Raw genomic sequence first — 27,751 nt, forward strand, 5'->3', positions numbered from 1 at the left:
TGGGCCCGCTGGTCTCTCCCCCTCATGCCCACAGCCTCATTTTTTTCTGAGTTGACTTTGACCCTTAGAGGAGTATTTTAGACCCAGAGGCCTTGGGAATTTTATTTCTGATCATCTTTTCCCTGCTCGAAAAAGGCTCTTCTCCAACTCTTCTTGTTCGAGCGTGCCCCTCATCCTCGCACACCTGCACTGTTGACCCACATCTGCCTCTGACTCTCCACCAGCCCTCCTTGTCCTCAGTTATGTGGACTTATGAGGTGGCTGCTCCTGAGTCCTGCTGAGCTGGGCTACAGTGGGAGACCTCTGTGGAAGCCAGTGTGCTTTGCTATTTCAGGAGTGTGAGGATGGCCTTAGGCCTGAGCTTAAGCCACCCCATTTTAAAAACTTCAGTTTGAAACCTGCAGTCTCACCTGGCATGCCTAAGGGAGCCCTCCAGGATGGCCTCAGACACAATCAAGTCACTTCTCCCCATCCTGAGAAACAGAGAGAAGCCTCTGTCAGGCTGTTCTCCCCTGAAAAGAGGGAAAGACGAGAAAATCAGGGAGGGACCACCAGACCAGATGTTTTAACCCCAGGGTGAATGTTGTCACTGAGAAATCTGGTGGTAACTGATAAGGATTGAAAGGGGGGTCAAAAGTCCCCAAATTTAGTATAAATAATAGAGCAAACAAATGAACAGACATTCAGCCAGCCAAAACAAGGATGCACCCAAGCTGGAGTGTCTGATGAGGACCTGGACTGACATCTCATCACTTGTCATCTTGTGCCTGATCCTTACCGCTCTCCAACTCTACAGCCACATCTTGACCCTGGTGAGAGCCGCAACTTCTCCCTGTGACCCTCTCCTCAGCTGGCCATCAGCTCCATTCCAGGAGAAGCCTGCCTTGGTTCCTGACCTGATCACCGCGGTCTGAGTGAGTGTGTATGTCTGCTGGACATAAAGCCTAAGGCTTGAGACTTTTGAACTTAGCCTGCAGAGGGAATGTCTGTCATTAGCCTGTCATGATTAAGTGTGTTTGCAGTGCTTAGAATTAATCTAGAATAGTTTGCTGTGAATTGATTATGTCTATTACAGTGCATAGCATGAAGGATGGTCGTCTTCTTGATTAAGAACCTATAGAGTGAAATTTTATTGAGTGATTCTAGTGAATAAAGCATTGAAAAGGGCAGAAGTGAAGGGACATTCTTTATTTCTCCCCCTTGACTGCATATGTTGCAACTTTGCCCCTAGGACAATGAGGAAATGGCTTTTGAAATTCTAGATCTCCAAGACACAGAAACTCATGGGTTTTCAAAACTTACTGAAGAGGATGTAACCTTGTACTTGTTGAAACTGTGCCCTGTTGTAGAGTCCTCACTTAAATGCCATGGGTCCCATTTAGTAAGTGGTGTAACTTGCATGATTAAGAAAGAACTTGGGTTGGGGCTGTGGCTCAGTGGTAGAGCATTGGTCCAGCTTGCACAAGGCCCCGAGTTCAATCCCCAGCACTGCAAAAAATAGAAAGAGTTCAGTCTATTAGCGTGGATGCTACAATGGATTGTGCATGCGGTGTGTGTGCACATGCACACATCTGTTTCAAACATGAACTTCACTCACATAAGTGTAATTAACAGGTGTATAAGTTAACCTCATTGTCCCTCCAGAAAGTGTCAGAAAGAGTTGAAATAATAGTAAATCTAAGTAGCCTTTGAAGTTCAATAGTCTTTACTTGAAATTAAAATAGTAAAATGCATGTTAATAAAGAACTTAATTCAACGGGTAGACATTAAAAAATCATAGTTGTGAATAATATTTATGAATGTAGGAAAATATTCACAGTGTAACAGTCAAATAAAATTGAGCCACTGCAGGACCTATATAAAGAAAACAAAAGCAATACAATAAAAAAATTTCTGATAAACGTAAAAATTAAAAAAACAAAAATATTATCACTTAAATTGATAAATTGAATAATAATACAATGAATAATAATACAAAATTTCAGTTTTATCTTGTGAATCATAAGTTCCATAGAATTTTATTGCCTCTTTTTAATTTAAATGAATGATTAAAACTGTTACCTTGTGGGGCACCTTGGTGCAGCCTGTAATCCCAGGGGGTCCGGGAGCAGAGTCAGGAGGATTTTGAGTTCAAAGCCAGCCTCAGCAAAAGTGAGGCTCTAAGCAACTCAGTGAGACCCTGTCTCTAAATAAAATAAAAAATAGGGCTGGCGATGTGGCTCAGTGGTTTGAGGGTCCGTGAGTTCAGTCCCCATTACCCTAAAAAAAAAAAAAAAAAAAGTGAACAATCAATATATCAAATTTGTGACAAAGCCTCTCTGAATATGTATATTGTTTCTTAAATATCAGTTATATCATGGAATTTAAAGTATGTTTAGAAGCATTTTATGTTGGCATCCCATTGTGTATTATTCCCCCCCTCCCCCCAGCCAACACAATGTATTGAACTCAGGGCCTTGTGCATGCTGGGCAAGCACTCTGCCACTGAGCCACATCCCCAGCCATTCTTATTTTTTTATTTTGAGAAGGGTCTTGCTAAGTTACCCAGGCTGTCCTTGAACTTGCCCTCCTCCTGCCTCAGCCTCCCCCACTGCACCCAGCCCAGTTCATAGCTTTGGAAAGTTGATCCCATTGAAAGAGTCTTTCATATGTTGGTTGTTTCCTATTAGATCATCCACAAGAATGGACTCAGCCTCCCTTTTCCTTCAACGCCATTTCCTAAGAAAGGGGCCACCATGAGCCAGAGTCAGCTAGCTTTGAAGCAATTTAGTTGATACTTTTATAGTTCCTGGCCTTTAAAAGAGGCCGAAAAAATTGGAGATTTCCCTGAAGTTCATAATCAGCAGGTATTTCCAAAGTTTGTATCCTCGTTTCAGCCTCATCCTTAAGGTAGCAAGCCAGTCCAGCCAAGTAACTTCTTATGTTGTATTTCACCATTTCTAAGACACTTTAGTGTCTCTGACCCTGGAATGTGTCTTACAGTCAGCGTTAAACTATTTCAAAGTTCAACCCACAGTGTTTTCTTTCCTGTGGTACATTGATTACGATGGGGTATATTGAGGTACATAGTTACAAATTCTTTTCAAGGTGATCTCAGTTAACTCTCCTAATAACCTTGTGAAATAGGAGGAGAAAGTCTTATTTCCATGCTGTTCTTGAGGAAATGCTCCGGAGGGAGGTTTCATTTGGGGAGTTTGCTTCTGTGCCTACAGACTGGAGGTGCTGGGCCCCTCACCAAGCCTGTGTGGCTGAGCCAGCAGGTCCTCGTCCTCTACCTCAGAGTTTTCTTTAGCTATTCTATTGGTGAGCCATTTTGTCGTTTAGGTAAGAAATGTATTTAATATGACAGCCAAAGAGGGAAGGAAGAGATGGGTCCGTGTCCTGGTGGCTGTGGGGGATGGGCAGGGAGCTGCAGGTGAGTGGGGTGACTCTGGACATGGAGGTGGTGGTGTGCAGAGGCTTGGCTGCCCCGCTGGGAGCCCGGGGCCCTGCTGCTGGCCTACTTTCCCCCTCACTGAGCGTCTAGAGGTCTGGGCTCAGAAACCTTGTGGTAAACCACAAGGCTTCTCAGGGTAAAAAAAGAAGAGCTCCAAGACCTACATCTGAGGACAGTGGGTATTTAAAAGGGTTAAGTCACCGTTGTATTGTGTATAATAGTGAAAAATTAGAAGAGCAAGTCCAATCTGGCCCAGTTACAAAAACAGGATAGCTGTCCAATGTAATATTCTCTAGCTTGTGAAAAATCACTTACATAATTACTGTGTCAGTAATTAATGTGTCAGTAAAGTTGATTTTTTTAAAGTCATTTGTATGTTAAGAAAAATTTAGAACACTATACACTGTTAAGTGTTTATGTGGATTAGTAGGTTTGCCAGTCATTTAAATTTTCTTCTTTAGACTTTTGTTTCAAGTTTCCCTAGTGAACATCTAGTTTGTGATATATATTCAAATAGAACAGAAAAACCATCAGTTGCTTCATACTGACACTTTCAAAGCAAAAGTAATACACATGATAGTGCGTTGGTGTAAGAAATCATGATTAGCAGTTACTGTTGTCTCTTTCCAAAAATATCTTTTCAGTAATTTTGTGTCCAGTTATCACCCTTAACCTTGTAAAAAGCTTCACCAAGACATCATGTTACAGCCGTGAGTTCGCACCTTGCCCTTCTTGCTTGGTTTTGCCCTCAGTGATCCTGGGTTAGCACAGCAGATTCCCCTCTGTTCCGGTACTGGTTGCCTAGTGTCCCCGCGTATGCACAGACCTGATTTTTGTTACCTGCTCCCTATTGCTGAATATTTTTGTTTGCAAATTTGTATCATTTACTTAAAAAAACTGAACTTTTTGTACATAGATTGTTGAACTTTTGCAAGTATGGCAATAGGGGAAATGTCTTGAAATTGCTTGAAATATCTTGAAATTGCTGCTGCACTAGGTGTAAATGTCAAACATTGCCAGATCACCTCCTCAAAGGTTGCCGCAGTTTATGTCCCTCTGTGCCACCCCATCCTTGCCCTGTGTATTCTCAGACTTTACTGATTGTCATCTGGTCCCTGAGACATCTCTCCTAGTTTCACCTGCGCTTTCTAAGTTAGGAGAGTGCGGACTCCATTTTCATGTTCATTGACCATTGCGCTTTCACTTTGGACATCTGTCAGTTCGGGTGTTTTGCCCATTTTTTAATTGGGTGGTTTATTTTCTTTTTTGATTGGGATAAGCTTCTTGTCAGTTAAGGACATGAGCCTTCTGTCTATCAGATATTTTGACTTTGTTCTTAATTTTTTTTTCACACTAAAGTTTTAAAATCCACAGAAGTTTTAAACCTTAATATAGCAAATTTATCAGTCCTAGATCACTTCTGGCTTGTGTTTTGCTTAGAAAGCCTCCTTTTGAAGGTTATATATTTCCCTAACTGATGGCAGCAAATAATGGAAGCATTTTTGCAACTTGTGATGAACCTCATTTCTTGGGATTCAGCATTTACAAATTGAAAAATTGTTGGTTTTATTTTCCTGGTTCATTAAAATCTAAATTCCACTCAGAAGTTCCATTGATATCATAGTTTTACTCTATAGCAATGTATTTTTTCCCCATCTGTCTGGGCATTTGAATCTTTCCACAAGTGTCCAAAACCATTTGCCTCTTGTAAATATAGAGCATACTTAATTTTAAAAATTGAGTATATATATCATTATATTAGAGATTTATATAGATAATGTTATGCGTCTAAACTTGGGTTTCGTAAATACATCCAAATGTAATGTCTCCAGATTGCCTCAGAACAGGTGAGCAGGTCTCTGGCTTTCTTCATGGCTGGTTGTTCATGCAGGTGTTCTGTTGGCAGTTGGAGGGAGAAGTGCGTGAAATGTTGTAGGAGCCCAAACTGGGAGCTGGGGAGAGGCACAGGCTGGGCCAGTTCTTTCGCTTTTCATAGTTTGGATTTTTCTTTGATGCTTTTGCTATTGGTTAGGCCATCATGTGGGTGAATTTTTTTCCTTGTTGTCACTCAGTAGATGATGATGAGCTCTGTGTTAGTCACCGGGGCACCACAGGCAGACAGTCACATGTCCCAGAACCCTCTCCTGGTCCTTGTGCTCAGAGCCTGTGTATCTCGTGAGACTCCGTTCAGACCCCCACTGTTGGTCAGACCCATGGCCACTCACTAGAATCATGAGATGGCTGTGAGCAACACTAAGGAACAGTCAGTGTGCATGTGATGTTGGTACTGTAGCTACCTATTGTAAGTCTTTATCCTTTAGAAGTATATAGAAAAAATTTGCACAAGTAAAATTTCTTTTCTTATTTCTTTTTTTATTATTATTTTTATTTGTTCTACTTAGTTGTACATGATAGCAGAATGCATTTCAATTCACCGTACCAAAAACGGAGTGCAACATTTCAATTTTCTGGTTGTACACGTTGTAGAGAGGCACCATTTGTGCAGTCATATATGTACCTAGGGTAATGATGTCCATCTGATTTCACCATCTTTGCTAGCCCCCATAAGCCTTCCCCACTCTCCCCTTTTGCCCAATCCCATGAACTTCATGTTCAAGTCTAAAGTTGGCTAGGATGACTCGGTGGCATTGCAATCTCCTGAAGGTCCTTCTTGGATGCATACACAAAGAGAGAGCGAGGGATTAAGGGGCAGGAAGGAAACACAACTTTTTCAAACACTGAGATCTGGAGTCCAGCTCCTGCCATGTAGTCAGTGAATGAATGGATAATAGTTGTTTTTACAGGACCATGTGACTGGGGCTGCTCGGCTTCCTGTGGGCCCTCAGCATCCCCATCTATAAAGCAAGGGCACAGACCAAGGGTGCTGTCAGCTTTCTGTTGCTGTGACAAAGCATCTGAGAGAATCCCCTTAAAAGGAAACAGGGTTTCTTTTGGCTCATGGCTGTATAGGTCTCAGTCCATGGGATTTTAGCCCTGTTGCTTTGGGCCTGTGGCAGCACAGTAGGACATCCTGGCAGCTAGAGCTTGTGACAGAGGAGGCTGCTCACCTCTGGGAAGTGGGGTGGGGGTAGGGGGTAGGGGTAGGACTGGGCTGGGTCCCAATATCCCCTCAAGGTCACACCCCTAATGACCTCATTCCGTCCACTAGGCCCCACCTCCTAAAGGTTCCATTATGTCCCAAGGGCCACAGGCTGGTGACCAAGCCTTTAGCACATGGGCAATGGGGACATTTGACATCCAAACCACAATACCAAGTGATCATTAGCTGGGGGCTAACCCCTGGTCACCAGGCCAAGCCTCCCCACAGCCCAGGCCTGGGGAGATTGACTGCATTCTGCAGGACACCCACTGCAGGCAGCTGCCTCAGCCAACATGGAAGTCCTTAACAGAGTCTCTTTTTGGGGGGGTGGGGGAGGTACCGGTGTTTAGTCTCAGTGGTGCTTGACCACTGAGCCACATCCCCAGCCCAATTTTGTATTTTATTTAGAGTCAGGGTCTCGCTGAGTTGCTTAGTGCCTTGCCATTGCTGAAGCTGGTTTTGAAGTTTTGATCCTCCTGCCTGAGCCTCCCGAGGTGCAGGGATTACAGGAGTGCACCACTGCGTTAGCCAAGAGGCTCATTTTTGGCAGTGGGGTTTCCTTGGAGAGAAAGCTGACCCTGTCCTGGGGTCATCCCTGATTTGCCCACACAGCAGTGCTTTGTTACTTTTTCTTTTCTCTGGAGGGCAACTCAATTCATACCTAGTAAACATAGCCCCACAGGTTCTCTGATTAAGAATAGTGCAGAGCTGGGGGGCAGTGGTGCATGCCTGTAATCCCAGCAACGCTGGAGGCTGAGGCTAAGGCTGGAGGATGGCCTGTTTGAAGCCAACCTTAGCCATTTAGTGAGGCTCTGAGCAACTCAGTGAGACTCTGTCTCTAATGAAATATTTTAAAAAGGGCTGGGGATGTGGCTCAGTGGAAAAGCACCCCATGGTTCAACCCCTTGTACCAAAATACCAAGGGGGAGAGAGAGAGAGAGAGAGAGAGAGAGAGAGAAAGAAATAAGGGAAAACTCAGGCTAAGATCTTAACCCTGCAAACGCAGCTGGTAGAGAAAGGTGCTGACTGTAGGACTATGGGGATTTACCTCACCAAGTCTCAGTTAGCCAATGCTCTCCAAACCTGTCACCCTCAGGGCTGGGTGAGCTCCGTGGTAGAGCACTTGCCTAGCATGTGCAAGGCCCTGGGTTCAATGCCCAGTGCGGCAACCAAAAGGATTTCAAAACCCCATGTCATCCTCAGGTCCAGGGAGAGCAGTTAGGGCAGCTGTCTGCCCCTGAGACTGGGCCTGGGAGGACTCACTGGGAGGATGCCAGGGGCTCATCAAGGGTCCGGGGAATTGCCACCAGTGCGGCCAAGGTCACTCCTTGATGGCAAACTGAAACCTGTGAGCCATGTTTTCTGTGACTCTCAGGAATCCCTTCCATACCTCTGTCCTTAAAACAGGGAAGAGTAATAATGTCACTCAGTCCCTTTGTACTGCTGGGACCACAGTGGTCTTTAGAGGAGATCCCATGGCTGCCCTGGGTCACCCCTGCTTCACATCCCCTTGGTGACCAGTGGTCTCTTCCCACCTGAATGCTGTCCAGACCCGACTCCTGGGGGGCAAGCCTTCCCCTCCACTCTCCACCAGTGCTCACCAGCTGCCCTGGAGCACGGGAGGCTGTGACCCAGGCTTGGGGAGGGCTTCCCCCCTAGCCAGAGCCGTCCTGACAGCCCCAGGCTGCAGCCCCAGCCTGGAAGTGGCTGCCTGGAACAGAGCAGGAGGTTGCTCCCTGTGGCCCCTCTGGTCCCTCTCTTCCTCCTGTTGAAGAATCATGTGAGGAATGGCTTGTCCTTATCCCTGTGCAGAAGCTTCCAAAGAAACCACTTCAAAGTCCTGGAGCAGGGGAGGGGGTTGAAAGATTTGGAGATGGAGCCATCTGAGAAGAAATGGCAGAACTTCAGAGAATGAACAACAGGAGTTCCAAGCCTCTGTCGATAGAGTTTCTAGCAAAACAGGATGTTGTCTTGCAGGAGCCGGAACAAATGGCCCTGGAGTGTGCCTGAGATGCAGTGTCCTTTCTCAGGCCCTGCGTTTACTCAGGACCAAACAGAGTCACCCCCACCCCTCCCGGGAGAATGGGGCAGAGCAGGGGATTCGAGATGGTTCCGGAAAGTGCAGGGCTTTGCCCACACACATCTAATGACCTATGTGTTCCCAAGATGGTGCATGGCCAGGGCTTCCTAGTAGCAATAAAGAGGATACAGGCTCCAGGTGTGGGGGTGCACGCCTGTAATCCCAGGGACTTGGGAGGCTGAGGCAGGACTATAAGTTTGAGGCCAGTCTCGCAACTTAGTGAGTCCCTAAGCAAACTCGAGGCCCTGTCTCAAAATAAAAAATAAAACATGGGGACTGGGATGTGGCTCAGTAGTAAAGCCCCCCTGATTCCATCCCCAGAATGAATGAATGAATGAATAAACAAACAAACAAAAGAACACAGACAGTGAAGCCGTGGGGTCAAGCCCCAAAGAGGAAAAAAAGGGATACTGGCACTTGAAAAAAAGGGATACTTGGCTCAGATTGGGTCTCAGGAGCCTTCAGCATGGAAGCCATGGGTTCTTAAAGCAGAGAGTCCCCCTTGCCCTGGCTCCGCAGGGAGAGCTGAACATGGCAGTGTGCACAGAGGCTAACACCCCCCACCCCACTAAGGCAGAGCTGGCACTAGAGGACCACATATGTCCATGTCATCCTCAAGACCTTCCATAAACCTTCCATCACCAGCACAACGAGGGTGAGAATGAGTCACTGAGTCCCAATCTGGCTGTCTGCAAGCACCCTCTAAAAGCTTTTTAGAAAAGCAGAGTGCTTGTCCATCTCTGGGCAATGGGATAAAACTCTCTGGGGCTTGTATTATTTTGCCCAGGAAACACACACAAGAAATCTACATGTTGATCTCACGAATGCATCCAAAAGCCAAACCCCAAACACATTTGGCAATTGAAAGCATGCTGCAGCATTTCTACTTGGAAGCTGCGACAGTTGGACATTGCACCTTTTCTGGAGGAAGCCTCACTCTAATTTCTTTGGTGTGGAAGATACGTGTCAAGACACCAAGACGTGGAGACCCGTTAAAGGGCTGCTCATCGCTGGCCATCTCTCGGCCAGTGTGCGGTTTCTCCCTAGCCAGAATGTCCTGGACTCTAAACAGTGGCTCATTGGTCCCTGAGCAGGCTGCAGAGAGCTTTGGCTGGAATGCACAGCAGTCTCTGAGGGCCTGACAGGTGGGCATGGGGCATTTGGGGGGCTTGGTTCTACCCCTTAAGCAGAACCCACAGGTCTGCCATCGTCTGTCAGGACCTGAAGCTGCATCTTCCCACTAAGCAATAAGCAGGCACAGTCGCCAGGACTGATCAGACGTGGAAATTGTAGCCCCACCCTGAGGTTGCCTTCCAGAGAAGGGACCCTGCCTGGGCCACCAGGTCCTGGATATTCTTTCCATCTTTCTCCTAGAAAAAAAAAAATCATTGCATGAAGGGGTTCAAGTGACCAGAGGGCTGCCACAACAATGGCCGCACGACTGACTGGACAGAATTATGTTGGAGTCATTAGCTGGAGAATCAGCTTAGAAGAGGAAAACCTTGGAATCTCTCCAGGAGAAGCCTGAACATCTGATAGAAATCACACACATTCCTGAAAAAATCTGTAAACAAGGAGGAGGCAGGTACTTCCTCTGGGTAATAAATGGTGCTTTCCAGAGTACACTTGGGTTGCCTGGAAACCTCAGAACTTTCCTCCCACCCCAGGAGGGAGCAGGACATGTGTGCCTACTCATCAACACCTCTTTTCCATTGTGAGGGCTGACCCAACACTGCAGGCCCAGGAGGGACAGGACTTAGCAAAGCCATCTGCACTCCCCGGGATGTGATTGAGCATCTGGCTCATCCCAGAGGATGGTGACTGGCAGATGCAAGCCAGGCTCCGATGACGCATGGAGTACCATCAGGAGGCCAATGGCCAGTTAAAAGTGTATTGTAAAATAGCCTCCAATAAATAAATTTTAAAAATCATTAAAAAAAATAAAGAGGAAAAAAAAAAAAGAGCTTCTAGTCCTGAAGTGCAAACTATTTCAGGGGCTTCCAGGCTAAGTGACAGAAGCAGGCATGGAAAGAAACCTGCCTGTGAGCTCACTCATTGAGAATATAATACAGTTACACCATGGAAGTAGAAAAAATTATTGTGACTGATATTTTAATAATGATGATTATTATGATGGCCTTTCATGCCGGGTGTGATAATTGACTGCGGACATTTTACAAATAATGTTGATCAAACGCTCCCTCTGGGCCATGCTCTGGGCCAGCCACTCTACCTGCCTTGCCTACCTGATCCTCACAGTGTCCCCAAGAAGCCAACACAACAAACCAGAAAGCACAATGTCCCTGCTAGCAAGTGCAGGACCTAAGTCTAGAACCCAGACACAGAGATCAACCAAATCAAAAGAAATATTTACTGGAATACTGGTAGAAATCTAGAAGAGGCTGTGGCCTAGAAATGGGGAGGGTTGGCTTCAATCCTCAAAACCCAAAGCTGTCAAGATGGTTCAATTGACCATCCACATTAGAAACTACTCTCCAACGAAATATGCCCCAAACATTGTCAAAACAGAGGGACCGATTGGGAGGAAATGGCAACCCAGTAGAACAGGAGGCTCGAGGAGAAACACAGATGAGGATTTTGCACGGGCCGAGGTCGCTGGAACACAGCTGGCAAGCAGATGATCACAAGTTCAAATGACGTATTTTATTTTATTCATTTATTTACAAAATCTAAGGATGTTGATAATATGTGCTGGGAAGGGGATAGGAAGATAAGCTTTTTTCATACACTTTGGAGGCACATTTAACATTATCCATGAAAATGCACGAATGCTATGCTGCCTACAACTCAGAAATTTAGGTCTTGGTACATGCCCTGGGAAGCTCCCAGAAGGAAATTCATTTCAATGTTGTGTTAAATTATAAGACATGTACAATGAAATGGCCATTGGCAGGAAGTCTGTGGCCACAGTGAATAAGGACCTGCAAGTTCTTAGGACCTGTGGGTGGAAAGAAGACCCTGGACCACGTGTTTCAGCTTGTGGGACACAGAGCCCTGAACATAGGCTGGTCCAGCGGCACTGTGCATCTCTCCAGATCCACACAGTGTGGAAACCGCAGCCATCACTTGGCTTTAGGGACAGTAGCTGAGGTGATCCTCTCTTCTGGGAGGTAGGGGACCACGGGTGACTCCCTAACAAACAGATGACCAGAGCCACCTCTGGGGAGAGTCTGGGCCAGGGGGTGATGGGAGAAGAGGAATTTGACGTTCGTTCGTGGTGGCTGGATTTCTTTCCAGGAGAAAATCTGGTTTCTGCCATCATGTTTCCCCTTGGAGCTTTGGGCAAGCCCTCTTCCCACCCCTTTCCTCCATCTGCTCTCATGGGCTGAGTCTGTTCTCCCAGATTCACAGGTTGAAATCTTGAGCCCAGAGCCTCAGAATGGGAGCTATCTGGAGATAAAGCTTCTACGTCAAAGTGGGGTCACTGGGGAGCCACCCTCGTCCAGGATGCCTAGAGTCTTTATAAGGAGAAGGAATTGGTCACACAAGAGACACCAGGAGTGTGTGAGCACAGCGTATGACCCTGTGAACAGGTGGCAGGAAGGTGGCCATTGATGAGCCAAGGGGAGAGGCCTGGTTGTGAGCCACCCCTGAAGACAGAAAGCTTTTCCTCTGAGATGAGGAGTAGGATGAGGATGGCCACTTGTAATTCCCAGAGCCCTGGGAGTCCCTGATGGAGTCATTTGGCAAGGGGAAAGATCAAAGGCACGGTGCTGGGGCTGGAGCTCAGCAGTAGCGCACTTGCCTGGCATGCGTGAGGCACTGTGTTGGATTCTCAGCACCATATAAAAATAAATAAATACATAAAGGTCTATCAAGAACTAAAAAAAAAAAAAAAATTAAAAAAACAAAAGCACATAAATTGGATAGAACAAATCAAATGGTCTTTAAGATGATAGGATCACACATCATCTAAAACTCTAAAGAGTACACACAAACACATAGTTGGTTTTATGAGAACTAATAAAAGAAGTTTCAAAGTGGCAGGATCCCGAGAAAACACACCAAAATTGTTTTAGTTAGCTTTTCCTTACTGTGACCAAAATACCTGACAAGACCGATTTAGAGGAGGAAAAGTTTATTTTGGCTCAGGATTTCAGAGGTTCAGTCCAGGTTGGCCGACTGCATAGCTCTGGGCGGGGGGTGAGGCAGAACATCATGGCAGAAGGGTGTGGCAGAGGAGTGCAGCTCAGGGCATGGCCACCAATAAGCAAAGAGAGCTCCACTAACCAGGGACAAAACAGAAACCTCAAAGTCATGACCCCAGAGTCCTACTTCCTCCAGCCACACCACACCTGCCTTTAGTTACCACCCAGTTAATCCATTTCAGTGTCTTAATCCACTGATTAGGTTACAACTCTCATAATCTAATCACCTTACCCCTACATTATCTCACATGTGAGCTTTTGAGGGATGCCACGTACCCAAACCATAACAAATTCGCTGCATTTCTATGTACTACTACTAATTAATCTGAAAAGAAAATTATAAAGATAATACCATTTTCAATAACATCAACAAAAAATAAAATAGCACTTTGAAATTAACCAAGGAAGTGGAAGATGATAGTGTAATGATAATGATAAAGCACTGTTGAAAGATATTGAAGAACATATAAATTTGTGGAAGCATCCCATTTTCATGAATTGGAAGACTTAATATTATGATGTCAATACCACCCCAAATCTACAATTTGATCCCTAAAAAAATACAAATGACAGTTTAAAAAAAATTTTAGATGTTGATGGAACTTTATTTTATTCATTTATTTATATGTGGTGCTGAACTCAGTGCCTCGCACATGCTAGGCAAGTGCTCTACCACTGAGCCACAACCCTAGCCCACCAATGACAATTTTAAAAAATATTTTTTAAGTTGTCAATGGACATTTATTTATTTATATGTGATGCTGAGGAAAAAAAAAATACAACCCAGTGCCTCTCACATGCTAGGTAATCACTCTACCACTGAGCTACAATCCCAGCTCCCAATGACAATTTTTGCAGAAAAAGAAAAACCCATCCTAAAATTCTTATGGAATATCAAGGGAATCCAAGTAGCCAATCCTATTATGAAAACGAGAAACAATTAGAAGGACTCAAACTCCCTGATTTCAAAACCTACTACAGAGCTAGCACAATCAAAACAGTGTGGTGTTGACAGAAAGAGATCAATGGGACAGAATAGAATGCCCAGAAGTAAGCCCTTGTGTATATGGTCAAATGACTCTTGATAAGGGACACAAGACCATTCAATGAGGAAAAGAACAGTCTTGTCAGCAAATCATTTTGGGGAAAACTGGACATACACATGCAAAAGAATGAAGTTGAACTCTTACCTGATACAACACCTACAAAAGAAAACATAGGGCAGTAGATTCAGGACACTGGAGTTAACAATGATTTTTTTTTTTTTTTGATAAAATGCCAAAAGCACAGGCAACTAGAAAAAAATAAATATATTGGACTTCATGAAAACTGAAGTTTTGCTCATAAAAAGATAACATCAATACAGTAAAAAGACAGTCCATTGGATGTGAAAAATAATGGCCAACCACATATTTTTTGCACCACCACACCAGGTGTGAAGTGTAATTCTTAGCAGTAGGCTGTGTATAAAACAGGATGCTGACTTTAAAAACCCCAATGTTATATAATGGTCATTAAGTATGCCTGCTGTTTTCTTAAGCAAGGCATTATCTTTTGATGTTTTCCATTATATATTATTTAAAAACCCCTCTATAACAAATACAGACTTCTTTTATGAGGGGTAGAATTAGAGACCCGGGGAAAATTATACCAGTGTATCAGAAGTAACCTATGAAATTACTAAAATTTGAGTATGCACCCTATCTCCCCTCTTTTGCCCTGGGGAAGAGATTTTGTTTCATTTGCCTTTGATGCTCCCAACACTAATTAGTTAAATGTAATCTGTGAATGGTGACAATCTTCACACACACACACACACACACACACACACACCCCTACCTTCCCCACTCAAAGCTTCCTTAATCTCAGGCTACACATAAACAAGTAGCTAAATGACAGACTCTGGGAGGCCAAGGCCAGGTCTGTGCTGTATCCCGGAATGTTGAACAGTATCTGACACCTAGTAGGACCTCAACATCTCTCTGTCCAGTGTATATAGGACCAGAAATACCTGGCTCCCTGTAGAGCAGTGTGTTCAGTTGGAAGCACCATTTAAAAGTGAGATTTCCAATCCGTGAAACTACAGAAGGCCTGAGGGCTGATGGCTGGGGAAAATGTCCTATGAGAAAGGGTGAGGGTACAGATGTTTGCAGCTCACAGATGTGATGGTTTGTTAGTGTCCCTCAAAAGTTCCCTTGTGAGACAGTGCTAGTTAGGAGAGCCTTGACCTAATTAGTGCATTGAACCCCTGGTGGGGACTAACTGGGTGGTAACTGTAGGCAGTAGGGTGTGGCTGGAGGTGGTGGGTCTCTAGGGAAGGCCCCTGGGGTTGCTACTCTGTCCTGGTGAAGGGAGCTCTCTCTCTGCTTCCCCGGTGTGCTCTCCTGAGCTGCTTCCCTACTCCATGCCCTTCTGCAGTGATTTTTTTTATAATAATAATTATTATTATTATTATTGTTGTTATTTTGGTGTGTGCAGTGATGTTCTCAACTGTGAAAAGGTATTTAAAAATTGACTCAAATACGCCGCCCCCCACAGCAAGGAGAATGGCAGGCGCCTTTTCAGGGGTTAAGTGATTTTCAAAAGGGTGTCCCCGGAGTTTTTATTAAAAATCCCAATGTTTCCTGATGCATTTTGTTGTGGGAGATATGCTTCCATTCTCCTGTGACCAGGGATTTGTCTTCAGCTTAGCAGTGAATGGGTTGGTCGCCTGTAAGGAATGTGAAGTAGCACGTGTTCTGACTGCTCAATGGACAGTTAGATCAGAACCTAGGACACGTGAGTGTGTAAAAGAGTACGTGTAAGAGGTTAGGGTTGCATGTTGCCTAATGCAAGTTATTGAGTTGAAGTTACATTTGTTAATTTTAAAATATGGAAGGAAGTATGGTGTTTGGTCCACTTGAGGATTCACTCAATAGAGTATCAGACTTTGTTTCTTTTTTGTGGCACTGTGGAGATGTGAATGAGAACAAGTTGGTGACATCTTTCAGGTGGAAGCATTGTCTGAGGACGCACTCATCAAGTTGGCCAGGAAGCCGTTTTGTGAAGCCCCTATTGACTCAAGGCTTTTGATGATGAATTCATGGAGACGGTAATTCTTCATGGACCTTTGCATTTGGTGAGTCACGGAACGTATCTGAGTAGATAATCATTCACCAACATGTCCACAATAATCTCACATATTATGCATAACAGGTCATGGCTGGGTAAATATTACCATTTCCTTTTTTGCATTTAAGAAATCTAATAACGACATTATATATTCTCCCTTTTTTTGCCTTGAAGTATGTCAGTGTCTTGACCAAGCATGATTGTTGGTAGGTAGGTTAGCAAGAACTTGAACTCAGGGATTTTACTGTCATGTGTCAACCTATTGTTTTTCATTGATTTCTATTAATATATCCAGGTTGGCATCTATTATTTTTTTAGCTTTTGACTTTCACAGCTGTGGGCATCTTGACAACCATCAACTCCCTGTAAGCACAGACAACTCTATAAGAACCTGTGGATAAATTTCCCTGTGCATGTCCCCTTGTGAAACTGCTTAAGCACCGCCTGGTTTACACACAGGTGGAATTTCTAGGTCAAAGTGTGCATGTTTACTTCTTTGACTAAGCACTGCCAGGTGGCTCTTCTGCATAGCTCTACCTGTGGCCAGGATTGTATTATCTAGCTTTCTAACTTTTGCATGTTGAGTAGATACATAGTGGGAGCACACTGTTTTTGTTGGTATTTTTCTTGGTATCTATTCTGATGCTTTTCACTGGGGGATTTTTTCCTGTGAAAATGGGCTTCCTCTACTTGACCTTATTTTCTTCTTTTAAAAATTTTTTCAATGTGACTTTTTAATTTTAGTTTTATTAAAGACATTGCCCCTTGCTTGCATAGTCTATATCTAAAGCACTAGTCCTTGCTCCAAGGCCCAGCTTGCTCTCAGCTGCCCCAGGAGGGGAACAGTCTTTGGCGGTAGACAAGAGACACCCCTGCAGGGGGCACAAGTGCTTTGGCCCTCTGGTGTCTTGCCAGCAGTGCTTCCCATGCTCACAGAGGGTTTCAGACACTGAGTCAATGGTCCAGGTGGTCTTTTGTTCAGTCTGATCTCAAATTGAGCTCCTCTGAGAGGTCATATTGAAGTCCTTGTGTGTACCTGATCCATCATTTTAAACAATATTCCAAGTTCACTTTTTGTGTGTACGTGGGTTCTGGGGATTGAACCCAGGGCCTTGAGCCTGTGAGGCAAGTGACCTACCTGAGCTACACCCTCAGAGACCCCTGTAAAAGTATTTCCCCTTTGCCTCGGGGTCTAAGTTGCCAAGGCTGACCTCAAACGTTCCTCTTGCCTCAGCCTCCCTGGTGGCTGGCATGACAGGCATGCACCTGGGACTGTCACACTCGAGCCTGTGATGGGAACTCATGTGCATCTGTCCAGGGCTGAGCATGGTTAGGCAGAGCTGTGCTCCAGGCTCCCTGCAGGGCTGTGGAGGCTTCTGCTGCCCAGCAGCCCTGGTGCCATGGCCAGGGCTCCTCCCAGCCGAGGGCAGGCAGCTGCCCATTGCTGTAGGCTGACCTTATTTTCTTCTTATGGCACTCGTCCGTTCTCTGGAGTATGTTGTATGGTTTGTCCATTAGGAGTCTAACAGGTCCTCTAGAACCTTCAGACAATTAGTAAAATTCCTAAACAGTAAGTGAGCACGCGCAGAAATTGGGCTAATATTTTGGGAAGAACAATGTTGGATGATATATTCATGGCTTGAATATATCATCCAACATGAAGTTATATTTTATTACTTACAAAATAATAAAATAATGAAGCAATACCATGGGCTGAGCTAAAATAGATCCTTAGGATCTTAGGCATTCTGTAATAAATCTGTGTCACTTGAAGTATAGAGTTGATCGACTCTGAGTAATGAAACAGAAGTAAAGGTATCAAAGCAAATGATCATCTGTTTCCAATTTTCTGTGATTTGGTTCAAGTGGTAAAGTGGTGATATTTATTAATAATGGATCAAATAGGTTCATACTTGTTTTAGAGTACAATTAGATGCCTTCAAACTTTAGGCTACATGGGCACATTTGAGAACGGTTCCAGCCATTCTCTCATCCTTTGGGTCATTCCCCTCCTATGTCCTGTGAGACATTTTCTATGGGAGGCTTTAAGAAGAAGAAGAGAATATTCTGTAAAGAAAACCTTGTGATCTGTGCAGTATGAAGTTGAATGGATTCATTCGGAAATCAGAAAATCTATTGAAAGATATTTATTTGCATGAGCCAAATAAAACCTATTTTTAGGCATCCTGGTGAAGACAAGGTTTTATCTTTATGTCTCATTTTCTATGTTTTGTTGTTGTTGTTGTTGTTAGAATGAAATTCATATGTTGCCAGACCATTCTATCAGATGTGTAACTAGATGCCATTTAAATTACCCACTTTTACATGGTAGACAGTTTTTAATGAACACTGCCTGTCTGCACCTTTTTTAAAAACAGGACTGGGATCAGAAGCCCAAATACCAATGGTTAGCTGGAACATATTTTTCATTTGGCCTATCTGTCAGTATTCCCTGAGGTCATCTGTGCAATCAGCTTCGTTACTCCTGCTCCCTCACTGGATTTCATAGAAACCATATGCTATGTATGAATCAGGGACACCAATCCCACAACATAGCATTCTTGGAATATCCAAAGTCCCACTTTTCACTTCGCCATGCCTGAGATCAGCAGTAATATTTATCAGCAAATGTGAGATTTTCAAAGATCCAATTCTATGTGCTCCTTTCTCATAGAGCCTTAGGCAGGGATATAGCATACATAAATATTAAGTAAAGTCCATAGTTTTTAAAATGTCATCCATTGAATAGTTGACACATGTCTGAGATACTTTTTATTTTGGAGGAGGTATTATTTAATAGGGAATTCCAACAGCTACCTAATAGTGAAATGAGAAGTCTTGCATCCATTTTATTTTGTTTCTGATGATTTTTATGAGTAAGGGTAAGATACTTCCTTGTTCTGATGCAGATGTTGCCCACTTTTGTGAATGGATGCGGGGTGTCACCTACTACTTGCATATCTGCATATTGGGCTTGACACTGCTATCGTACTTGGTAGTTGGCAAAAAGTCAATACTGAAGTTAAGCTCTTGTGTTCTAGCAGCAGAGCTGAAGATCCTTGATGTGCCACCTTCTGCAATCCATGCTGCTCTCTTCATGTTCCTTATTGACTTCCTGGTGATGAGCATCATGGTCTCCTGGTCTTGAGAATGGCCAAGCATTGCTCTGTGAATGTGGAAGATGGGCATGTGGAAGGCTCCAGGGAGGAGGGATCATTGAACATGTACTCTAATCCATGTGCCTGTTGAATGACCTGTTTTTTTTATTTTTGGGTTTTAAGGGAGACACTGCCCTCAAACACTTCTGTGCAGCTGGGAATGCAGGCTTCTGCTTCACCTTGCAGGAAGCATTAACGAATCCTTTCCAGAAGACATGAGAAGAGAGAAGTGAGCCTCTGGTATCATGCAGGTTCCTTGCATTGCCCATGGGCTAGAAGAGAGAAGAGTTGCTTCATGAGATTTGATCCCCTTTTTCCTGAAAAGTTCCACACAGAGGTGAGTCCCCAGCATGTTTAGAAATCATTTCAGACACCTTTCTGGACGGAATTGAATCAGAGCCCCTGATGATGTGGAAGAGCTAAAGATGGGTTTGCTATGAATTTTCTATTTCATTCATCAGGGCCTGAGTCAAGTCAGTCATTGTGCTGTCAACACATGAGCTGCTGGTCAAATGTGAGGAAGTGGTCTTGCTTTATGAAAACACCACCCTGATTCAGTGAGCCAGAGGCAGCCTGCAGTCCCTGTTTTCCTGTAAAGGCAGATTGCTGTGGATGGCCTCTGGCCTCGTCATGCAGCCCTGCTCAGAGTAGGGGATTGAGGGACCAGGCAGATCCCTAGTTCCTTTTGACCTTTATTGCCATTGGGCCACCCCAGGATTCTTGGACTCTACCTGGTCTTCTGGCCTGGGTCAGGGGATGTGAGGTTTGGAATCCCCCTCTGTGGCAGGATCCCAAGCCCCCCCAGCCACTTGAGGACAGGCACAGCCTTCCCTAATTGTGTTAGAGTTGGAGACTTCTCCCACCCATCCTCATCCATGCTCATCCCACATTTTGTAGCTTGACACCTGAGGACCTTTATTCATTGACTTAGTTGTTAGTGATGATGGTTACTAAGACTAAGTGACTCTTTCAAGTCACATCACTTGCATGGTAGGGCTAGAGCATGGATCTTCCTAATTGATTTCATGGGACTCTCTCATGGAAACTGTGACTGCCTCCTAAACACACACTCTACATTTGGAGTGTCAAAATTCTTGGCACTGCCTCCTTGGCAAGTGTATCTTGTCTTCTACGTGGGAATTTCAAAAATATTTTCCTTTGGTTTGTGGAGGTCATGCAGAAGTGATTTCATTTGAAATAGCCCAAACAAGGAATACCAGTTGTCTTTTTCGCACATGGATGTGTGTAGTGAACATCCCTTTCTGTGTGCTTGCATGAGTTGCTCCTTTGAATTTGTTGAAGAATGGTTGGCTGGGGAGCAAGGTAACGAGAGATGGATATCAATGCTTGTCCAGTATTCTGAAGTGAAGAATGTATTGAGGATGTGAAGGCTTTTCTAGCCAGTTCCTATGGCTCAGTCAGGGATCAGTCAGAGGATTCTGTCTGGTAGACTCTTTGGAACATATGTCAAAGTGACCTGGTCTTACCCTGTCCAGGACTGAATGCTGAGCTTGAGTGGGAGCTTCTTATCAGTTCAAGTACTTCCATGAGTCTGTCCTCTGTTCTGTTTGTTTTTTTTTTTTTTTTCAGTTTTCAGTGGACATATCTTTATTTTATTTTATATGGTGCTGAGGATCGAACCCACTGACTCGCGCATGCCAGTCGAACACGTTACCACTTGAGCCACATCCCCAGCCCCCTCTGTTCTCTTTTTTCCGAGCAGTTTCTAACAGGAAAGGAGAACAAACATTGAAAGTACAGTGATTGATTATGTATACCAATGTTATTTGAATCAACTTTGTATAATTCAAAATTAACTTTTTGTTAGTAAAATTTCATATGTTGAGGAAATAATGAAAATATTGGGGTTGGGGGATGAGGATGGGCAAATCAAATATTTTTGAGCACCAAGACCTGTTTTTTTTTTTTTTTTTAACTTAAATCATAAACTGCCTGAGGACCACAGCAAGTAGATATTTCCAGAGACAGTGGGAAGGTAGTAGCACATGAGGAAGGGAAGAGCTCTCAGGATGGGAAGAGGGGGCCGCTTCAGGACTCACCGGGCAAGGCACGAGGCTGCTGGCCATGGTACATGCCTGGGCCCACTGAGTGGGGAAGATCCATGCTCTGTGTCCCTCCACCCTCCTCTGTAGCTTGTGTTGGCAGCAGATCAGGGAATTGGGGTCAGAAGTGCTCCCAGTAATATAGGCACCAGCCCCCAGAGTGTGTTCCTAGCCCTTTCCCCACCTGGCCTGACTTGGTGCTTGTGTTGATGCATGGCTGAAACCCTACAGTCATCAGAGTGTGTCTGCGGTCCAGATCCACCCTGCATGGCCAACATGCTCAGACCTTCGGCTGGGTCCTAGGCCTGCTACAACCAAACTCTGTCAACTGGGTGGCCAACAACAGAGGAAGGGCCTTCCCTCAAGCTCCAGGGGCTCAACACACAAGGTGTTGGGCGGTCTCACTGCCAAAACACCTCACAGGTTCCTAGGGGACTGTCCCCCCAACTCTCCCAGCCCTTGCCCACTCTCCTATTGCTGCCCACGATCTGTGGTTCCCATATGGGCATCCCGCCCTGGCTCCAACCTCACATAGCTGGTATCCCCAAGTCTCCCTGGTATCTGGGTCCAGACTCTCCTCTTCCTACAAGAATATCAGATATTGGATTTGGTCCCAGTTGATGCTGTGTTCCATCATGTGAGCTCTTAGCTTCATCACTGTGCAAAGACTCTTTTCCCACACAAGTTCGCACGACTTTTGGCTGGCTTAAGAATTTTCAGGCGACACTTTTCTAATGAGTACACTTTCCTTCCTTCCGATCTCCCCCCAGTGAGCATTCCTCGCACCCTTGTCCTAGTTCCTTTATGGCAGTTTCCCTCCTTATGGCTGAGAGGACCTAGTGACCCCTGGATTCACACGTTCTCCTTAATCACCAACACACTGCAGAATTCTCCAGGGGGCCATATATGCTCCTGGAAGTTGGTGTTGGAAATAGTTCTCCATCCATTAATCACTCCCTCACTCACTAATGTCCTTGTGTCCTTGAGAAAGGCTCTCCCTGTCCTGGTTTTCCTGAATAGAAATCCTCTTGCCTCTTGGGTGAATAGGGTTATGGGTTGTGCAGAGGGTGTTGGTCCACTGAGCATCTTAGAGACTGTCCTTTATGGAGCCTAATGATCCTCACTGGGGAATGAGGCCAGGGTCCTAACTGTGGTTAGTGTGAGGACACCCTGGGTTCAGAGAGGGAAAGAAGGACGAGGGAAACTCAGATGTCCCTTCATGGCCCCTGGAGTTAGAGGACTTACCCCTTTGCACCTGGGATCAGGAGACCTCATTTCCTCAAGGACACGCACACTCAGACGTTAATCTTGAGTGTGGGTTCCTTTCTGGGGTCCAGGGCTGTTGTTAGCCACCAGGAATGACAGTGCTCTCCATGCTGAGTGGAGCCATTTTTGCCAGGAAAGAGCCCGTGGTCACGCCTTGTGCAAAGCATCCCGCGCCAGGGGCTCCCATCCCTACATTCCTGTCCTGAAAGGAAACCACTCAGAGGCAAGGTGGGTCCAACCACCTCCCATGTGTTCACTCATCACTGTGTTCCAGCATCACCCCAGTTAACAGTCCTGATGGGATTGGATGTGGCTCAGAGTGTCACCCTCATGAGCTCTACCCTGCCACAGCTGCAGTTCTGCAGTGGGAGAAACTCAAAACCTCAAAACACATGCACGTGAAAGAAAAGAGCAAGAGCCAGAGCCCAAACAGGCCAGGTGTGGCAAAGACAGCTGGAGTGCCTAGGTTGGGACTCAGAATTCTGTCAGTGGGGTGGCATTGCTGCTGGCACCAGCATGATAACCGAGAGCCAGCCCTGCTCATTTTGGGGAGCAGTGTGTTGGGGAAGGCAGCAGAAATTGAGAGGCAGGATTGAGTTTGGCCCTAGGAGGAGGTTGGGTAAGAGGCCAGTGTGGGTTGGAGGGCCTGGGCAGATAGAGAGAGGCCAGGGCACACCCCAAAGCCTGGAGACTGCACTGGATGTCCAGGGTTGTGAAACACCCTCCCCTCTTACTCACAACTGAGAGCAAGGGGCATTGATGAGTTCAGTTTGTGTGCGGCTGCATCCAAGGTGGCTCGGCTAGGCACCTCTGTTTCCTTGACTCAGGAGGCTGGGAGTCCAGGCTCCACCGAGGCTCGGCTGGGAGGATCGGACTCTGAGTTTATGCCTGTGTTCCTGGTAGGATCCATGTTGGCTGAGCCTCAGTGTTTTTGTAATGAGAGGATGGGTGACCGTCATGTCTTTATCACAGGACACACTTGCTAAATGGATTTGTTTGCTCTGAGGAGGAAAGAGAGAGGGGGGAGTGGTGCTGGAGACAGGGATGCAGACAGGGGTCATGGACTTGGCATAACTCAGTCTTGGAGGTGATATCCCATCACCTGTACCCACTTCAATTCCCATGAATCCAGAGGCTGAGCCCCCTTGAGGTGAGGGGTGAACCGGTTCTGGGCAGCAGGATGCTGTGGTACCTCGGAGTCTCTGTGAGACCCCAACACTAGACACACTTGGCCCTTTTGAAATCTTAGGAGAAGCCTTGGGAAGTTGTATGGCAGAGGGGAGCAGCCTCTGCATCTCAGTCCCCTCCAACTTGCCATGGTGTAGAGAGGGAACTGCAGCCACGATGGGACGGACATTGGCCATGTCCCTGTGTGGGACACAGGCCTGATTGAGTTAGGGTGCATTCTTTGTCTCTCCCCTTCTTGTGATTGTCCCATCTGTACATTTGTGCTTTAGCCACCTGTGAGTCCCATCTCTGGTTTCAGAGAGAATAGAGGGTGTTAGGGGCCAATAGACACAATAAACCCTAGAGATTAGATGCTACCCTACTTTCCAGAAAAGACTGGGCACACCATGAGTTGCACAATGATGGGACCAGGGTCCAAAAGCTGCTGAGAGGGAAGGACTGGTTGTGAATGCATTTTTGAAGGCTCCAAGCTGGAACTCTAGTGGCACCAAGCAGGGCAGATGCTGGTGGGGATGTTTGGGTAGTTGTTGGTGAACACCTGCGCACCTGAGATGGGTAGGCATGGAGGAGAAATCAGCAGCCCATAGGGCTTTTGAAAGTGGTCTTATGTGAAAAGAGGCTCAGGTATGGGCACAGGAAATGACATCATTGCCTTGACAATGGATCCAACAGAACATGGAACCCTGGTATCCAGGCACCCACTTCACTGACCAAGCCATCCGAGCTCACTTGGTTGGAGCCACTGGAGGGAGAAGGATGTTCTCCTGTGGTTGCAGACAATGCCGAGCCTCAGGCTCCCAGGAATCTCAGGGGGGCCAACTAGCCCTTTTGTGGATACACTGGGTGAGGCTTCATCTTAGACGCCAGAGCCTCTGGCGATTGTCACAGAGGAGCTCAAGAGTAACAGTGAGTAGCACAGGGCAGGTGAGCCCAGCAGGCCCTCTAGTCTGATCCCTGATGAATGGCCCAGGACTCCTATTCTGACTCTGTGTGTGTGTGTGTGTGTGTGTGTGTGTGTGTGTGTGTGTTTGTACTGATGGGAACTGTCCCATTGTGCTTTGACTCTAGTGTATTGGCACAAGTCATTTTTCTGTTTGTCACCATTTCCATTTTGAACCCACCATTCTTGGTCCCAACCCAGGGTGAAAATGATCAGAACACGGAGGAGCCCTTCAGGGTTCAGAGCCTTGAACCTTACAGGCAGGACCAGCTTAGGAATGAGCTCCTGCCTGTCATTTGTGGGAGGAACCTACAGTTCAGCAGCCACATGGGGTTAATCTCCTGGGATTTCATCCCCACCCAGCAGGTGCTGGATCTCTTGTTCCCAAGGTAAGCACCAGACCACCAAGCCCAAGTGTGTAGCCCCCTCATGCCTCTGTCTTGGGGCTGCCATGTGCCTCTCAGGGACCCAAAGGTTTGTGATACCTAATGAGATAGAGGACCACACTCATAGTGGAATGTCAGCCCCGAATGGGAGGAGTCCTGGAGGTGCCTGCCACAGCCTTGCAAGGGCAGTGAACTTCCCCTCTCAGGCAGAGAAACCATCCTGACTCCAGCTGATCCACAGAGGTCCATGGAGCAGTCCCCACACACTGGGCACCACAGCTCAATGGTGTGCACTGAGCTCATTCCCAGGTGGACTCAGTGAGGCCAGGTGGTCTTTCTGGTGTGATGTTGGCTTTGTGAAGAACGTAGATCTGTGCCAGAGGCGTCTCAAAACTCGGGCCTTGGGAAAAGCACTTTTGGGTTAATAAAGACATGTTAGTTTCCATAGTGGGACAGAGCGTCCTAGCTGGGACATAGCTGGACAGGGGCTTTGGACATGGCAGCTCCCACACCCAGAGATATGTGGGAATCAGCAGTTTGGGCTCATTCACTGGTGAACATGGAGAAAGCACCCACTGTGTGAAGACACGTTTCCAGTCACGTTTCATAATTCAGTGAAAAATGGGGTGCAAATGATTGCCATTGTGTCCCTTTTCATGGGGTCAGCCTAAACCGCAGGTGCCATGAGTACATATCCTCCATGGGACTGCATCCCTGACTCCATGAGGCATAACTGCACGTTGTCCTCTTCAGTGACTATGGTGGACCCTTGGACCAACTTCAACATGGAATGGGCTTGGGGTCAAGAGGGTGGGCTCCTGTTTCCAGAATAGGGACCTGCAAGGTGATTTGACTTGGGAAGGCTGAGGAAAGACTGCTCTGCCCAATTCAGTTTTCTGCCTGCAGTGTAAGGTGTGGGGCTTCAACAGTAGGAGGGGTAAGGCGGGGAGTTGTAGGTGGAGTCAGGGTCCTCTGGGGAAGGCCCTGGGATAATGGATCCCCCCACACCACACCTCCCTGTCCTCCCCCAGGGCCACAGAGATGTGGTCTGCACTCATGGGAAAAGAGAGGTCCACCGCTACTCAGGGGAACTCAGTGAGAGCTCACAGAGAATGAGGTAGCATTGCAGCCCACGCCAGGGGAGGAGGTGTCTCTTGAGCCCCGAGAAGAGTGGGCAGGAGGACAGACACTCCCAGAAGGTGCATTCCAGGTTGGAGAGCATGTAGCCAAGAGGAAGAAGAGTGTCAGGCCTGCCCAGAGGAGGGGAGAGCTGGTCAAACCATGGATCTAGCGCTCCTTCGTTGAAGGTTCTTTGCCTGTAGCGACCTGTCCTGACCCTGCCTGTACAGCCACTGTGTCTTGCCTGAGGTGGACTGGTGTGTTCAGAACCAGGGACGGTTCAGGAGGGTAGGGTCAGAGGTTTGCTCTGGAGGCCGTGGCGAAGGCAAGGCCAGGGTTTTGCTGACTCCACACCTGCCTCCCCACAGTGCCTCATCTTCCTTCCTGGGGACCTGGGTGAACTTCTACTCCGAGGCTTCCCATCAGCCTCCAGGCTCTCTGAGTCTGCAGCAGCTGCTGCCGTACATGTGGCTCCTCCTGAGTGGCTTTAACCTGGAGCACCAAGCACACCACCTGCTGGCCCAGGTTGAAGATGGCAGATCAAGCCAGGCAGAGCCTGAGAGCCAGGCGGACCGGGGTGAGTACCTAAGTACCTCAACACACCTCCAAACCATACCCCTCCAATTAGTGTAGCCCTGTATGCGTAGATGAGTCCACTGTCAAGGTGGAGGCACCCACCATCAAGTGCTTTTCCCCAAACCCACCTGTGATCATTGCTGCAGTGGGGAGAAAACCTTCAACACATGAGTCTTTGGGGACCAATCCAGATACAAAGTCTAGCTGTTTCTCTTTGATGGGTCCAACGTGAACTAAGAGGTACTGGGGTACAAGGGGCTATTTCCTTGAAAGGTGTTCCTGTAGTGGACCTCCTGTGCATAGAGGGTCCTCAGGGATTAATCAGTGGGGAGTCTTTGGTGGAACAGAAGCTGGATTCGGGGGCTCTCAGGTCTGTGTGTGAGACCTGAGCTGGCAGAGGCTCTCAGTTGTGGGGGATGTTGGGTAGTGTATTCCTTGAGTGTCACCTACCACGCCTCTGCCCCTGCCTTTCCAGAGCTGAGGGTCCCTGCTGATGCGAAAGTCTATCACGGCCTGATTGGAGGAGTGCATTACGACTTTCTTCTTCGAGAAACAGATGCCAGCAAGTCGTTGAAGGTCAAACCAAAGGAGGTAAACAGCCACCTTCTTCAGTCTTTACTCCTGGTGCCACTCCACATCCTCCAAGGGGACAAGAACCTCAGGTTCTGGATGGATGTTGTAGAATGCCCACAGAGCCAACTGCCAGGCTGGGTGGGGTGCAGTTGCTGGGCTTTGCTGATGTTGTCATCCCCCACAGTTCTTGGAACCTTCTGTGGCAGTGGCATCCAGGACCCCAGCAGCTGTGAGCAGCAGCTCTGCAGTGGCTGCAGGATCATTGCCCCAGGCCACCCAAAGCAATGAGTGCTGCATGAGAAAAGTCACCAGTAGCAGCTCCTCACTGCTTCACTCCAGCGAGCAGGTGGAAGACAGCCGCGTTGTTCACGTCCTCCTAGAGGGACAGAGCCTGAGGGAGACAAAGCGCATCCCGGTAAGCCCGACAGCAGGGCTGCCTCCTGGGTGTCCACACAGTGGAAGGCAGGAGACACAGCCAACCCCAGGGCTATGGTGGGAAATAAAGAAGAGAGAGGTCCGTCTTAAGGGCTTGACCTGAGGAGGGAGAGCATCAGCATGCCCAGCTTCCGTGGTGAGTGGGCCTGTG

At 46.6% G+C, this 27,751-nt stretch overlaps 1 protein-coding gene across 1 annotated transcript; it reads left to right on the forward strand.

Moving 5' to 3' along the window:
- On the forward strand, positions 1 to 27,545 carry LOC144252809 (ral guanine nucleotide dissociation stimulator-like). The gene is made up of 7 exons (XM_077794918.1): positions 1 to 914; positions 15,776 to 15,903; positions 24,713 to 24,900; positions 26,385 to 26,593; positions 27,068 to 27,183; positions 27,350 to 27,476; positions 27,523 to 27,545. The coding sequence occupies exons 2-7, from the start codon at positions 15,868 to 15,870 to the stop codon at positions 27,543 to 27,545; spliced, it is 699 nt and encodes a 232-aa protein (XP_077651044.1). The 5' UTR covers positions 1 to 914; positions 15,776 to 15,867.
- Positions 27,546 to 27,751: the final 206 nt, after the last annotated feature.

Source organism: Urocitellus parryii, unplaced genomic scaffold, assembly GCF_045843805.1.
Source record: "Urocitellus parryii isolate mUroPar1 unplaced genomic scaffold, mUroPar1.hap1 Scaffold_591, whole genome shotgun sequence".
Taxonomy (NCBI): Eukaryota; Metazoa; Chordata; class Mammalia; order Rodentia; family Sciuridae; genus Urocitellus; species Urocitellus parryii.

Bases quoted from the DNA above. Each gene is read 5' to 3' on its own strand.
- LOC144252809 (XM_077794918.1), top strand. From the start codon at position 15,868: ATGGAGACGGTAATTCTTCATGGACCTTTGCATTTG. The intron at 15,904-24,712 runs GTGAGTCACGGA...GTCCCAACCCAG, and splicing joins TTCATGGACCTTTGCATTTG to GGTGAAAATGATCAGAACAC. The intron at 24,901-26,384 runs GTAAGCACCAGA...GCCTCCCCACAG, and splicing joins CTGGATCTCTTGTTCCCAAG to TGCCTCATCTTCCTTCCTGG.